Raw genomic sequence first — 14248 nt, forward strand, 5'->3', positions numbered from 1 at the left:
GGGTAGACAGGACAGCGGCAGCATAACAAAAACCATTTCATTTCAAATGTCAATTTATGATTACAGCTCATTTGTATTTACAGTACAATATAAAAAAAAAAATGCCCATGGCATTTCACACAGTCGAGGGTACGCCCAGAGTAAACCAAAGTCCACATAGGGACAGTAGTTAAAACACGTAAAAACAAGATTTGAGTACAAAAGCAAGGTCATACAGGGATTGTTGAAATCAGGGCTCTGCTACCCAACCACGACATTATACATCAGGTTTAGGCCTGTGTTTTCCCTCATAAAATAACTAGGGTATGGTATCACTAAATTGATCACTAACATGTTAAGCTGGCCCACTTGCTAGTGCTCTGCTGCACATTAGTCACATCAGACTAAAGTCTGAACATTGTGTCAGAAGTGCTTCAACCGCAAATAAACACCAGGAGAGATTTATTTCACAGAAAATAAATGTTCCTTGAGTTGGAGTTGTGTGACAAAAGTACTTAACAGGTCTCGATTATTGAGCAGAGAAGCTTAAGTGGAGCCGCTGCTGTGGATATTCACAGAGTGCATGTAGAGCCAGCTGCCTTGTGCCCAGGGACTGAGTGACGGAGAGAAGTCGCTCATGGATTTATTAACAGAGGAAGTTACTTCTGATTTCGGGTAGGGCCGGGCTTTAAATTTGGAAGCAGCAATCGGGCCTGGGTAGGGTAAAGGCCTGAAAGTCCCGGATATGGGTAGACTGAATGTCACAGGCATGGGTAGGGCCTGAATGGCTCTAGTTGAGATGTCACAACCGTATGATCACAAGACTAGCCCCTTATGATTTGCCATTTGTGGTCATTCTGGACAGATTAACAAAACAAAAAATGTTGTACTCGGTTCTTGCCCCGCCTGCTGTCTCTTCAGCACCTGCTGCATCTGTAGGATAAATATCTGCAGGCACACATTCTGGACCCTCACAATTCTATGGTCCTTTCATTGTCCATAAGCTCTTCACTCCGCTTCTGCATCTGCTTCCTTCTTCTTCTTCTTTTTCTTCTTCCTGGCACTCTCGCCCACCTGCGCATAAGGAGATTTGTTATTCTTTGGGTAAATGTTGAAAGCAATTCAAAGTTCTAAGGGAAAATGCTCTCTGCAGTTTAAGTGCATGTTGGCTGTAGTGACTTGCTAACAAAGTATATGTGGAAAATGTAAGGACCCCAACATGACCGGATGCTCACATGCTCGAATGACTCACACCCCCAATAATGTAGCAGACCGACTCCCTCTGAAGCCACAGGCAGGCTGGAAAGGGATAACTGTCTGCACTGGTTGTGCACTCGTAGGCATGGCACATTATTAACTCACTGTACATTACCAGTATAGTTACTGAAAAACTACAGCCGAAAAACATGAAGTCAGTATGTCCCTTGCTACGACCAGAATTTCTCTAGCCACAAGATTATACAGCTGTCCAGTCTGGCCAGCAGCAGAAACCCACCTCTCCTTCTGTCTCTGCTGCTGGCTCCGCCGCCTCTGCAGCTGGGTGCTCCAGTTTTTGCTTTTTTTCCTTCTTTTTCTTCTTCTTCTCTTTCTTGGGGTCTTCTGCCAATGGAGTGGAAGGTGCAGAGGCTGCCGCAGCATCACTATCGCTGTCTTCCCTCTTCCTCTGAAAGATTGAGAAATTGTCATTTAGTCCATCTCACAAGCTTAAATTTATGTGGAATAAACTGCTTATTTGGCATGTGCCAATACCACAGGAGGTGGGGGGCACCTTAATTGGCGAGAACAGGGCCGTGGTAATGACTGGAGCGGAATTAGTGGAAGGTATCAAACACACGGTTTCCAGGTGTGTGATGCCATTCCATTGCTCCGTTCCTGACATAATTATGAGCCGTTCTCCCCTCAGCAGCCTCCTGTGGCCAGTAATACCAGAGTATAAACTTATGTTAGCATACCTTTGCGTCCCCATTGCCGGTTTCTTCAGCCTTGGGCTTGGACGCACTGAAAATGAGAAGGCAACATGTCTCACCGTTTCAGACGCATACCTTATTTAATTTACAAATACATCCACAAACTAGTCAACAAGTTCCTCACAAGTTTAACCCACATGGGTGGGAAATAATAGCTATGCATGTTCACACAGCTCAGCTGCCAGACATGCAGAACATTTGACAGGACCTCTGCTGAGCTATGAGGGTTGATGTTGCAGACTGACTCCCTCAGAGACCACGGGGCAGACCAGAAAGGGATAACCGTCTGCTGACTAGAATCAGAACATGTAGGTTTCAACACCACTGCTCTATCAAGTGCCTGTTAGACTGGCTTCACACCTGTAATCTACGTAGCCATCCTTCCAGTCTGATGGAGTGCTGTCGTTGGCTTTGCCGCGTTTGTCCAGCAGTCCCTTCTGGATCATCATCTTCTTCTGGCTGGCCTGTTCATTACAAATCAAAATCTTACTAGTAAGAAGAATAACAATGTGCACTAAAAGCATAAAGTTGGAAAATGGGAAGACTTCCAGTAACTTGCACAAGAGGTGATACCTTGGGCCCCAAGCCCCACTTGCGGGGGTAGGTGTCGCGTTCCATGATGACCCTCTTTATCTTGGCCACGACACCGTGGTCACACGTGGAGATCACTGCAGTAGTCATGAGGGCAGTAGCTGAAAAATCAAAGGGGGAAACTTGAGACATGAACATAAAACATGTATATGGAGAAAATGTGGTTTTTCAAAGCCATCAGTCAAGGGTGATAGATAATAGGTCATCTTTGCACAAAGCGCTAATGCCGCCTATGAGATCATCATGTGGCCTTTTGGAAAAACCTCCCAATTGCTTTGCAGAACAGCATATTTCTATTGCTCACCTATACAAATGGCCTCTCCTTTGGTTGTTATCACCACAATATCTTGGTTCATCTCGATGCCATCTTCATATCGTAGGACACCAGGCAACATTATCTTCGCTCCATAGCAGATCGCATTCACCTGGGGAGAAAATAAACCACACAGTTTATTTAAAGACATGTTCAGTCCTCTAAACAAGGTCAGTTTGAAAATGACACCCAGACTATCAATTACAAGGCCGAAATCACTCACTGCACTGTCTTTCATGACCAAACGTTTGTGCGACACCAGAAGCTTCTCCAGTGGGTAGATGACTCTGCGCAGGTACGTCTCGTCCTTGTTGTGGTCATACTGCCACTGAGCATCCAGCACATCGTGCATGGTCACCAGGTTGTCCTGCAGAGAACAAGTTCCAACATTGATGGAGTCTAAAATACATGACACAAACAGAACACAGGCCTAAATATAATTTCCATAACATGCTGGCTAGAGTGGAATTAAGTGGCTGGGCATGTCTACTTCCTACTCAGAGCCACTATGCCATTTCTGTGCCAATGAATAATTACCGGAACTGGGGAGAGGCCCAGAGCTGAACTCAACACATTGGACTTCAATTTAACCACTGACAAGACACAGCCAAAGGATTGAGAAAGAGGTGCGACTCACCCTCTCGCCCAGAACACCAGAGCGAACTCTCCTCAGCTCCTGCATCTGACCACCAACACCAAGGAGGAGCCCCAGATGGACACACAGGGTCCTGATGTAGGTCCCCGCCTCGCAGCTCACCCAGAAAATACCTACAACAAGCACGGTTAGTTTATTATCTCTATGCTAACAGCTTCTAGTTTAATGATATTGAATTGGAATTTCATGTATTAAAAGTACGCCCCCCCAGAGCATGAGGAAATAATGCATTAGATTCCTTACCCAATCTCCTCTCTGGGTCGTACTCAATGAGTTTGCTTTCATAAACGGTCCTAACTCTCAACTGGCGCTTAACGGCTGCGATGAGAGGTGGTCGCTGGAACAAAGCACCTGTGAGGGTTTCAATTCCCTAAAAGAAAAAAACGAGAGAAAAAAGTAGTGTTGGATTAACCACGAACTCCCAAAACACGGGTATATCACCCATTTCCTTTCTAATGTGTGATCAGGTGTGTCAACTCGTCTTTGTTATCGCAGGGCCCTCCAGTCCTGCCCCTGTCTCCAGCATGAACTGCCCCAGTAGAACACTGAGGTGGCAGAGTGGATCCCGGGACACAGCAGACACTCATGGCTAAAACAGACATGTGCACCACAGAGAAAGCAGGACCCTAGCAAGCACTCAGAGAATGGATAAACACGTTCATCATCTCACATCCATGTCAAAAACCTTCATATGAAAAGGTATAATTTTACAGTTAAATTAAAACGCTGAGCCATGCTAAGATAAGACAAACTATTAACTTACCCTAGCAAGTGTGTGCTCATTCTCAATAGCATTGTGCAGCCGAACAATTCCCACATACTCTTTGCCTGAAACAGACGGCAGAAGAGTAGTAAGGAGTGGCCAATCTTAATGTGTTTACATAACCAGCAGGAGGTAAACAGTCCGAGCAGGAAGGGGTTGGGTTTACAAGGTGACTCACCTGCACTCTGCTGGGACTTGACCAGTCGTGTGGCTCTGTCCACACACACAATGAGGCAGCCAGTCACCTTGGGGTCCAGGGTGCCACTGTGGCCAGTCTTCTCCACTCGCAGGATACGTCGGATCCAGGCCACCACCTCATGAGAGGAGGGATTTGCAGGCTTGTCCAAGTTGATGAAGCCTGTCCTGCACATCACATGGATCGACATGGGGTTAGAGAAGAGGAGCAAAATGAAATCACAGACAAGACGTCAATACTTTCAAATGCATCCACGTAGAGCCATCAGACAAGGGTGATAGATAAGAAGTCATCTTTGCACATAGTGCTAGTGCAATCTATTTACATTCATCATGTGGCTTCATAAAACATTTGACACAGAAGAAAATAATTAAGAACCAAGGGTTACCGAACATAATCCTGAATGCTCCTCTTCAAAGGGTTTGAGCCATTTGGCAAAGGTGTGTAGTGAGCTGTCCGAATGTTGAGTTTGTCAAAATTCTGCAACACAACGAGTTAGAATTAAACAAACTAATTACAGTTACAAATAACTAAATGTAACCGCAAAGGGACGTGCATGTGATCAGGAGTTTAAGCTCGTCTTAGTTGTGACCGGGCCCTTGACAAACGCATCAGCACACCTGCCCCAACAGTTACCCCCAGTAGAACACTGGGGACAAAAGCATCGAGTCAGGCCGCTGAACCCCCTGAGTCAAGAACAGACACAGGAGGCTGCAATGCCAGGGCCCAGCAGCACTCAGCGAATGGATAAACAAGTTCATCACTTCAGATACAGCATCCTGCTTCTACAGATAGATGACAAGCACAAAGAAAACTCACTTTCAACAGCAATGGCCACTGAGATGTGTCCAGACTGGCAACTTTGGACTCTGGTTTGATGAGGAAATCACCACTCTCCTGAATATCCTGTAAAAAATAAAAATAGATATATATATTTAGGAAAATACACACTACCATTTTCATACCATTTGAATCTATAACAGTGAGAAGCTTTTAGCCAACTGGAGCATAACAATTATAATAAGGACTTACCCCAACGTCATCATCAGAAACTGTCTTTTCCTTCTTCTTCTTCTGTTTTTTGGCAGAGTTCACTTGAAAGCAAAAACAGAGAGATACACGTTACTACTCACTACATTTTTCGTTCCATGGCATGACGTTTATCTACAGGGGGATCCCCCGTTTTCAGAGGTGGTGGTTGATAACTAATAGATCTCACCTCCATACGCATACCATTATTGTGAGCCATTTCAGACAACGAAGAAATCGTTACATAACGAGTAAGAATTATCGGTAGTTCAAGTCATCCATCATTGGAAGCCCACACTGGATTTGGTAAGGCACACCCACGTGGCCGACACGGCCTGCACATGGTATAAAAAAAAAAAAATAGGCCTTTACGGCCAATTTGACCAAACGAGGTACTATGCCAGCGTTCACAGCAACCTGTATATCTACAAACAGCCACATAACTCGGATATGCCAAATTAACGAGCTAGTTAACTGAACATGTTTATATTAATTTACTTGCAACTTACTACAGTTAGCTACTTATTACGACTTGCTAAGCTAACTAAAGTTAGCTGGCCATTTTGCTAACAAAATTCGGCAAGGTTGCAAAACCATCTGGGAGCATACGCAGGTAAATAAATATGCCATAGACCTAGCTAGTTGGATAGTCACACGGTTTACACTAGATCAGCAAAGGCTATTGCGAACGTGGCCGCCTATTTGACCATGCCTCCATGTTGAGGGTGCAGCAGTGCTGCTAAAAACATGCAACAATTTCCAAGTAAATAAACATCGTAACTAGCTACACATCCTTCACACACCTCCCATTGCGTAGCACTTGTAGCCAGCTATATAAATAGTACCGTTAGGCTGTGCAAAGACGGGCTGCAGACCACTTACTTTCAACGTCCGCCATCTTCGGTGTGCAATGAGACTGAGGGGTACACGTGTGTTCAATGCGCATGACTTTTCAGGAAAAAGCGCTACCTCCCATTCAAGCCACGCGATAGTTCATTCTAGAATCACCAGAACGGGAAAAAAATGACATTTGAGTTCAACTAATTAGAGTTCAACATTTTGTGATAACATAACACCATTAAACTATAAAAGAATGCATGACACTCGTAAAAAATAAATGTTCCTTTGATGCTGGATACATTTTAATGCATGTCAGTCTGTCTTTGCTTGACAACAAAAGAGAGCCACCCAATAGAAATCAAATTTTATTTGTCACATACACATGGTTAGCAGATGTTAATGCGAGTCTAGCGAAATGCTTGTGCTTCTAGTTCCGACAATGCAGTAATAACCAACGAGTCATCTAACCTAACAATTTCACAACAACTACCTTATACACACACAAGTGTAAAGGATGAAGAATATGTACATAAAAATATATGAATGAGTGATGGTACAGAACAGCACAGGCAAGATACAGTAGATGGTATAGAGTACAGTATATACATATGAGATGAGTAATGTAGGGTGTGTAAACATATTAAGTGGCATTGTTTAAAGTGGCTAGTGACACATTTTATATATCAATTTTTCCATTATTAAAGTGGCTGGAGTTGAGTCAGTATGTTGGCAGCAGCCACTCAATGTTAGTGGTGGCTGTTTAACAGTCTGATGGCCTTGAGATAGAAGCTGTTTTTCAGTCTCTCTGTCCCTGCTTTGATGCACCTGTACTGACCTCGCCTTCTGGATGATAGCGTGGTGAACAGGCAGTGGCTCGGGTGGTTGTTGTCCTTTGCTCGGGTGGTTGTTGTGTAGGTGTCCTGTAGGGCAGGTAGTTTGCCCCCGGTGATGCGTTGTGCAGACCTCAATACCCTCTGGAGAGCCTTACGGTTGTGGGCGGAGCAGTTGCCGTACCAGGCGGTGATACAGCCCGCCAGGATGCTCTCGATTGTGCATCTCTAAAAGTTTGTGAGTGCTTTTGGTGACAAGCCGAATTTCTTCAGCCTCCTGAGGTTGAAGAGGCGCTGCTGCGCCTTCTTCGCCCCGCTGTCTGTGTGGGTGGACCAATTCAGTTTGTCCGTGGTGTGTACGCCGAGGAACTTAAAACTTACTACCCTCTCCACTACTGAGAGGGTAGGGCTAGGGCTCAGAACGCACCCTTGTGGGGCCCCAGTGTTGAGGATCAGCGGGGTGGAGACGTTGTTACCTACCCTCACCACCTGGGGGCGGCCATCAGGAATTCCAGTACCCAGTTGCACAGAGCGGGGTCGAGACCCAGGGTCTTGAGCTTGATGACGAGTTTGGAGGGTACTATGGTGTTAAATGCTGAGCTGTAGTCGATGAATAGCATTCTCACATAGATATTCATCTTGTCCAGATGGGTTAGTGCAGTGTGATTGCGCCGTCTGTGGACCTTTTGGGGCGGTAAGCAAATTGGAGTGGGTCTAGGGTGTCAGGTAGGGTGGAGGTGATATGGTCCTTGACTGGTCTCCCAAAGCACTTCATGATGACAGAAGTGAGTGCTATGGGGCGGTAGTCGTTTAGCTCAGTTACCTTAGCTTTCTTGGGAACAGGAACAATGGTGGCCCTCTTGAAGCATGTGGGAACAGCAGACTGGGATAAGGGTTGATTATTCAATCAAATCAAGAAAAAGGGTATTGAAAAAGGCAAAAGTTCCTAAATACATTCATCAAAAATGTCTGGTAAAAGTGCTATGTAGTGATTGAGACATACTATAATATTTTAAGATTAGAAACGAATCCCTAAAACAAAGCCAATATGTTAAACATCTCAATATGTTAAGTTCCAGTTCAAAACATGAATGTTGTTCTCACAAGAGCATATGCATGCATAATGCAGATCACAGTCCATGTTCTTCACTTAAAAATAGTAAAAGACTCCAGTCACCCATAGACTGTTCTCTATGCTACCGCACGGCAAACGGTACTGGAACGCCAAGTCTAGGATCAAAAGGCTCCTTAAAAGCTTCTACCCCCAAGCCATAGACTGCTGAACAATTAATCAAATGGCCACCCAGACTATTTACATTGACCCCCACCCTTTGTTTTTACACTGCTGCTACTCACTGTTACTTATCTATGCAGTCACTTTACAAATTACCTTGACTAACCTGTACCCCCACACGTTGACCCGGTATCGGTTCTCCCTGTATATAGCCTTGTTGTTGTTATGTAAATATCTTGTGTTACTTTTTGATTACATTTTTTAAACTTTATTTCGTAAATATTTTCTTAACTCTATTTCTTGAACTGCATTGTTGGTTAAGGGCTTGTTGTATTCGGCACCTGTGATTTTTTTGTTGTTGATTTGATTTAATAATATGGTATTCTGAAGAAGCAGGGCTGCAGCTTTTATCTCCAAAATACTGCAGCTTTTGGCTGGAGACTCTTCTTCACTCAGGCCTGCAGACCCAGGGAGCGGGCAGTGTTCAAGACGTCATCTCTGGTCAGGTAGCAGCCACACAGTTGCCGCAGGCCTGTGAAGGACTCCCGACCATGCAAGACACGCCAGTTATCAATGAAGAGAACCTACCAGAAAAAGAGGGAACATACTGTATTGTTTGTGTATGATTTTGTAGTACATTACCCATCCCCTGAAACCCAATCCTGGTTTCAGAATGTCCCCCACCCCCACTCCCCCACCCCCCTTATATCAACATGTAGTGATGAATCCTTTCTGTCGAGATCAATGAAAAGGCATCTCATTTTCCTTACCTTTCCAGGCTTCAGTTTGACCCACAACTCATTCTCTGGCTTCCTCAGCTCTGTGGTCAACTGTCTGTGAGCCACATACCATCGATTGACAACGTCATGGGGGATAGTGTTTATGACTGCCCGGTCATAGTTATTGTATCTGTGAGAGAGGCAACCAAGCAGGAAGTGATACCATATTAATCCTCAATATCAGATTAAATATTCATAACATTGAGCTCAAAGGATCTAGCTCTGGATTAACAAGTGTTACGCTGTATACACTATTATTTTTTATTATGAGCAAAAGATCCTGAGCTTCCCACAAAGAACCGTCCCAAGGGACCTAATTCATATTGATGGGTGTAGCATTTCTCAAATGTGTACAACATTATGAATTAATAGCTAACAAATACTGGTTAGAGGTTGTATGGCCTAAGATGACAATGGAAGATATGTTTAAAGCAAGACATTCAGGGAGACATTCACATCTCAAATGAAAACAGACTGGTCATACCGGATCATGTACACCTCATTGTTCCAGGGATACACGTTGAGCACAGGGCCGATGCCTATCATGTGGTTGCGGTGGTCGCTGACATTTTCAATGTACTCATGCTTGATAGGCACCCGTGCTAGCAGCTCAAAGTTGTCAGGTGTCTTCTGGAGTACTTGGTCTGCAGAATAGAATCCATCCACGAGTAGTGTTCTTCCTCCCGTTCCCTCGTGTTTAAGACAATGGAACACTTGGATCCTGTAATTCAAAGTCAATGGCATCAAAGTAAGTCACATGATGTGATGAAATGCCCAATAGATGGCGCATTGCCCTGTAATTTCATGGGACACCAAGGTGGAGCCTATCACACTATATCTTGTTTTATCAAGATTCAAGAAATCTGTGCCATAGCAATGTGCATCTGCCTTGCATCTTATCAGTTAAAAAAAGCCATAAACCGGTGTTGAAACAGTGTCAAACTGCAGCTTCCAAAAGGAATGGCCTGTTCCACAATGCTGAACCTGTTGTTAAAACTGTCCATTTAACTAACAATATATATTCCATTTAGCAGATGCTTTTATCCTAAGTGACTGACAGTCATGCGTGCAATACATTTAAAGTATGGGTGGTCCTGGGAATCGAACCCACTATCCTGGCGTAGCAAGCACCATGCTCTCTCAACTCAGCTACAGAGGACCACATCATTGTATTCACCTAACACAATAACCTACATAGATGTCTAACGTGTCTGCATCTGAAGAGGAATCTCAACCTAACCAAGATACAGATCAGCATGTGTGCTGCCGTGCTAAATTGACCTGCCATGATAACTCAAACAATTAACACCCATCCGTGTGTGAACATCTTCTGAATACGTACCCACAAGGCTCCTGGAAGTATGAGGTGTCTGTGTGACGGTCCAGGGCCAGTTTGGTGTAGGCAGTGTCTCCTCGGGAGAAATCTGAAGTGAAGTTCCACATCTTGCCATACATAGTCTCCCTAATAGGAAACAGGAATGAAAACACAAAGTAGAGTCTGCCGTCTCAAAAAGAATATCGACAACACTATACAAGAGCAATTCAAACATGTTTATAATGGCAACTTTACTCCAAAGAGTTATCTTTTGTTTCTTTGGGGTGTCAGAAGGAGGGCGATTACTTCTGATGGCCAAACAGTGTTAGTGGACTAGAAGAATGGCCTCATCTGGCAACCATGTGCAATGCATTTCTTATAACACATTGCTTCCTCCCTCCCTTCCCTCCTCGTCACCCCAAATTAGAGTCTAGTATAAAGAGGGATTAGTGTGCTGGTTCAGGCATTGGAAACTTCAAAACCACACCACCTATGGAGTCCTCAATGAACCTGGTGGATTAATGAGAAGGCAGTACCACTACTCTCTCTTCTCCTCTTTGACAAATCCACACTCCATTCTAAGTGCTGAGAAAAGTTTGTTGTGCATGTTCACTTGGCAAAAGTATCAAGGGCTTGTTGTTAATTAAGGAAACCAACATCTTCCCTGTAGCAGGTAGCCTAGTGGTTAGAGCGTTGGGCTAGTAACCGAAAGGTTGCTAGATTGAATTAAAAATCTGTCATTCTGCCCCTGAACAATACAGTTAACCCACTGTTCCTAGGCCGTCATTGTACATAAGAATGGGTTCTTAACTGACTTGCCTAGTTAAACAAAGGTCAAATACATTTTTAAAATGCACTGTTGCTTTAACACAAGCATCGTAACAAGCTAACCCTTATTAAATAATCTCCCATTCTAAAACCATTTCTGTTTGTATGTATTGTGGTGGGTGGTATGCAGCTACTTTTAAGACCCCTGAACACCCACTTCCCATTCCCTAAGAGGCCAGTACCTGATGAGGCTGACCCTCTGGGTAACAGTCCCTGTGGCCTCAACAGTTGGTGGGACACCCTCCACAAAAGCAATGCCATACAGCAGAAAGTTCCTGAGGAACTTCTTCAGTTCATCGTCACAGGTCATAAACTTGTCCCAATTGGCAGGGGACACCTTGGCATTGGCATAGATGTCAGAGTTCCAGATGATGCGTGGCTGCATGGCACTCTGCTTCTGTCTCTCATAGCTGTTCTGAGCCAGCCAACTCAGGTTGTACTTTGTCACATGACCATCGGGCCCTGGGGTACACAAATCAAAGGCAATTCCTTCTATTATACATTCAATAACTGTTCCAAATAATGATGAGTAGCAATAGGTGCATATATCACAGTGCTGCCAAAAAGGAAATGGGCTGAAATAAAAAAAACATCAAATGACGTGCAATGGATTTAGAGTTTGACGACATCAAACAGACCTAGATATACGACCTCAAATGAAATGACTGATTGCACCCAGAGTAAGGGATTTAATGGTTACAGTGTGAAATAAATCATATGGTAGCAATGTCTGCACTGTCTACAGTATGTCATTATAGCCTTTTACAAGAGGCAAAGGTCTCCCTGAACAATGCAGTAACTATCTCAGGATTGGCAGTGGTCAAGTTCCAGGCTACTTCACAATGTGGGCTTTCTCTTAGTTGAGAAAAGCAATCTTCAAACCAAGACTTACATGTGAGGAAGAGATTCTCATCATCCGCCCTGGTGTTGGCGGGACATATGTTCAGCTCCACATGTGACGTATCTAGGTTCCTCTGGTTGGTCTTGCTGTTGTAGCAGGAGGCAGAGCGGCAATGATCCCGTAGCCACACATAGTCAAAGTGCATCACAAGTCCTCCATAGCTGAGCTCTGGAGATTCAAATGTTAGATTTATAAGTAAATATTAGTGTATAATATGGAAACTGGCCTAGTCAAGTGTCAGGTCCAGACACTATTCTAACCAATGTACCAGATTAAAGTCCAATATTGGACCGAGTACGCCCCCACTCATCGATGGGGCTGTAGTGGAGCAGGTTGAGAGCTTCAAGTTCCTTGGTATCCACATCAACAACAAACTAGAATGGTCCAAACACACAAAGACAGTCGTGAAGAGGGCACGACAAAGCCTATTCCCCCCAGGAAACTAAAAAGATTTGGCATGGGTCCTGAGATTCTCAAAAGGTTCTACAGCTGCAACATCGAGAGCATCACTGCCTGGTACGGCAATTGCTCGGCCTCCGACCGCAAGGCACTACAGAGGGTAGTGCGTACGGCCCAGTACATCACTGGGGCTAAGCTGCCTGCCAACTAGGACCTCTACACCAGGCGGTGTCAGAGGAAGGCCCTAAAAATTGTCAAAGACCCCAGCCACAGACTGTTCTCTCTACTACCGCATGGCACGCGGTACCGAAGTGCCAAGTCTAGGACAAAAAGGCTTCTCAACAGTTTTTACCCCCGAGCCATAAGACTCCTGAACAGGTAATCAAAATGACTACCCAGACTATTTGCATTGTGTGCCCCCCCCCCATCAGTCAATGGACTGATTTTCTTATATAAACTGTAACTCAGTAAAATCGTTGCATTTATATTTTTGTTCAGTATTCTTGTACATATCTACCTCCATTAACTCATACCCCTGGTATATAGCAAATAACTCATACCCCTGGTATATAGCCAAGTTATCGTTACTCATTGGTAAGCTATTATTACGTGTTTTACTTTTTTATTATTTCTCTATTTTCTTTCTCTCTGCATTGTTGGGAAGGGCCCGGAAGCAGTTTCACTGTTAGTCCACACCTGTTGTTTACGAGGCACGAGACGATTAAAATTGTTTTTGATATGAACAACTTGAACTTCAATAACAAACACATAGAAAACTAGAGTGAATTAAATGCCAAATAATCATAGCCTTTGGTAAAGGGAAGCGCAGCTTTAAAAAAAAAAAAATTAAAAAACAATAGTCAAGACACTCACCAAGGCATTCTTCCTGAAGTTGCCAGTGACAACTCGTCGACTGTGGAGCAGCAGTACACTGCCAATACCTCGCTTCATTCTGGGTCCGTATGAGTCGGGAGACCAAAGGAGCCTGTGTTTTCGATATGGGTCGCAAATAGCCATGTAAACGGAAAAACACCCGAGCCAAAGCCATTATCTGTTCATGTAAAATCGGTTTAGATGGAACACTGGACAGATGCACAATTATATATAGCAGTTGATGTGGATTATTCGCGTCAGAAACTCCTGCACAAATGAAAAATTCGCCGATTTACTTATTTGTTTTGATTGAGAACAAATCAACTCGTATGGTTTGATAATCTGAGTATACAATGCTCACAGAACAGATCTCGCGTGGATTCCAGTCAACTGTTGATAGCAGCACAGTGACTTGGTTGTAATTCAGATTTCGTGGACCTTCTTCTGCTTCGATCAACACCCACAATGACAATTGCGGGGTTTAATTATTAAACAAGTTTGCTCCATTTTTCCTAGTAGTTTATAGTCTTTGCTGGCTAGCGTTGCAGTATTGTAAACTTTGGCCTCGTACCTTGCTAACATTGACGCTGAGAACTGCTAGTATAACAGCTATAAAATAGGGACAGAACGGTTTGAGGTCGCGTTCCTCTGCCCAGGCGTTGCTGTCGCATGTCAGATTTTACACCCTGATCACACCAGCAGTGAAATTGTGCAAAATGGTATGCAGCATCATCTGGATGTACAACATACACATTC

At 44.1% G+C, this 14248-nt stretch overlaps 2 protein-coding genes and 5 non-coding genes across 7 annotated transcripts; all 7 read right to left on the reverse strand.

Moving 5' to 3' along the window:
* Positions 1 to 19: 19 nt before the first annotated feature.
* On the reverse strand, positions 20 to 6481 carry LOC112228786 (H/ACA ribonucleoprotein complex subunit DKC1). Its single transcript, XM_024394429.2, has 15 exons — positions 6376 to 6481; positions 5497 to 5558; positions 5284 to 5370; positions 4853 to 4944; positions 4447 to 4631; positions 4269 to 4333; positions 3749 to 3875; positions 3488 to 3618; positions 3074 to 3217; positions 2842 to 2962; positions 2520 to 2638; positions 2307 to 2410; positions 1932 to 1977; positions 1475 to 1642; positions 20 to 1053 (listed from the first exon to the last, which is right to left on the reverse strand). Exons 1-15 carry the CDS (start codon positions 6437 to 6439, stop codon positions 988 to 990), a joined length of 1581 nt encoding a protein of 526 aa, XP_024250197.1. The 5' UTR covers positions 6440 to 6481; the 3' UTR covers positions 20 to 987.
* LOC112229149 lies at positions 2710 to 2787 on the reverse strand. The gene has a single exon (XR_002950125.1). It is a non-coding gene; the product is annotated as a small nucleolar RNA SNORD83 (small nucleolar RNA).
* On the reverse strand, positions 3292 to 3430 carry LOC112229153. Its single transcript, XR_002950129.1, has one exon. It is a non-coding gene; the product is annotated as a small nucleolar RNA SNORA36 family (small nucleolar RNA).
* Positions 3965 to 4175, reverse strand: LOC112229159. The gene has a single exon (XR_002950135.1). It is a non-coding gene; the product is annotated as a small nucleolar RNA SNORD17 (small nucleolar RNA).
* Positions 4724 to 4803, reverse strand: LOC112229150. The gene has a single exon (XR_002950126.1). It is a non-coding gene; the product is annotated as a small nucleolar RNA SNORD83 (small nucleolar RNA).
* On the reverse strand, positions 5023 to 5233 carry LOC112229158. The gene has a single exon (XR_002950134.1). It is a non-coding gene; the product is annotated as a small nucleolar RNA SNORD17 (small nucleolar RNA).
* A 2192-nt stretch (positions 6482 to 8673) lies between the features above and the next one.
* On the reverse strand, positions 8674 to 14146 carry LOC112228784 (trimethyllysine dioxygenase, mitochondrial-like). The gene is made up of 7 exons (XM_024394426.2): positions 13493 to 14146; positions 12212 to 12388; positions 11502 to 11781; positions 10519 to 10638; positions 9661 to 9897; positions 9168 to 9306; positions 8674 to 8981 (listed from the first exon to the last, which is right to left on the reverse strand). The coding sequence occupies exons 1-7, from the start codon at positions 13665 to 13667 to the stop codon at positions 8850 to 8852; spliced, it is 1260 nt and encodes a 419-aa protein (XP_024250194.1). The 5' UTR covers positions 13668 to 14146; the 3' UTR covers positions 8674 to 8849.
* Positions 14147 to 14248: the final 102 nt, after the last annotated feature.

Source organism: Oncorhynchus tshawytscha, linkage group LG30, assembly GCF_018296145.1.
Source record: "Oncorhynchus tshawytscha isolate Ot180627B linkage group LG30, Otsh_v2.0, whole genome shotgun sequence".
Classification (NCBI taxonomy): domain Eukaryota; kingdom Metazoa; phylum Chordata; class Actinopteri; order Salmoniformes; family Salmonidae; genus Oncorhynchus; species Oncorhynchus tshawytscha.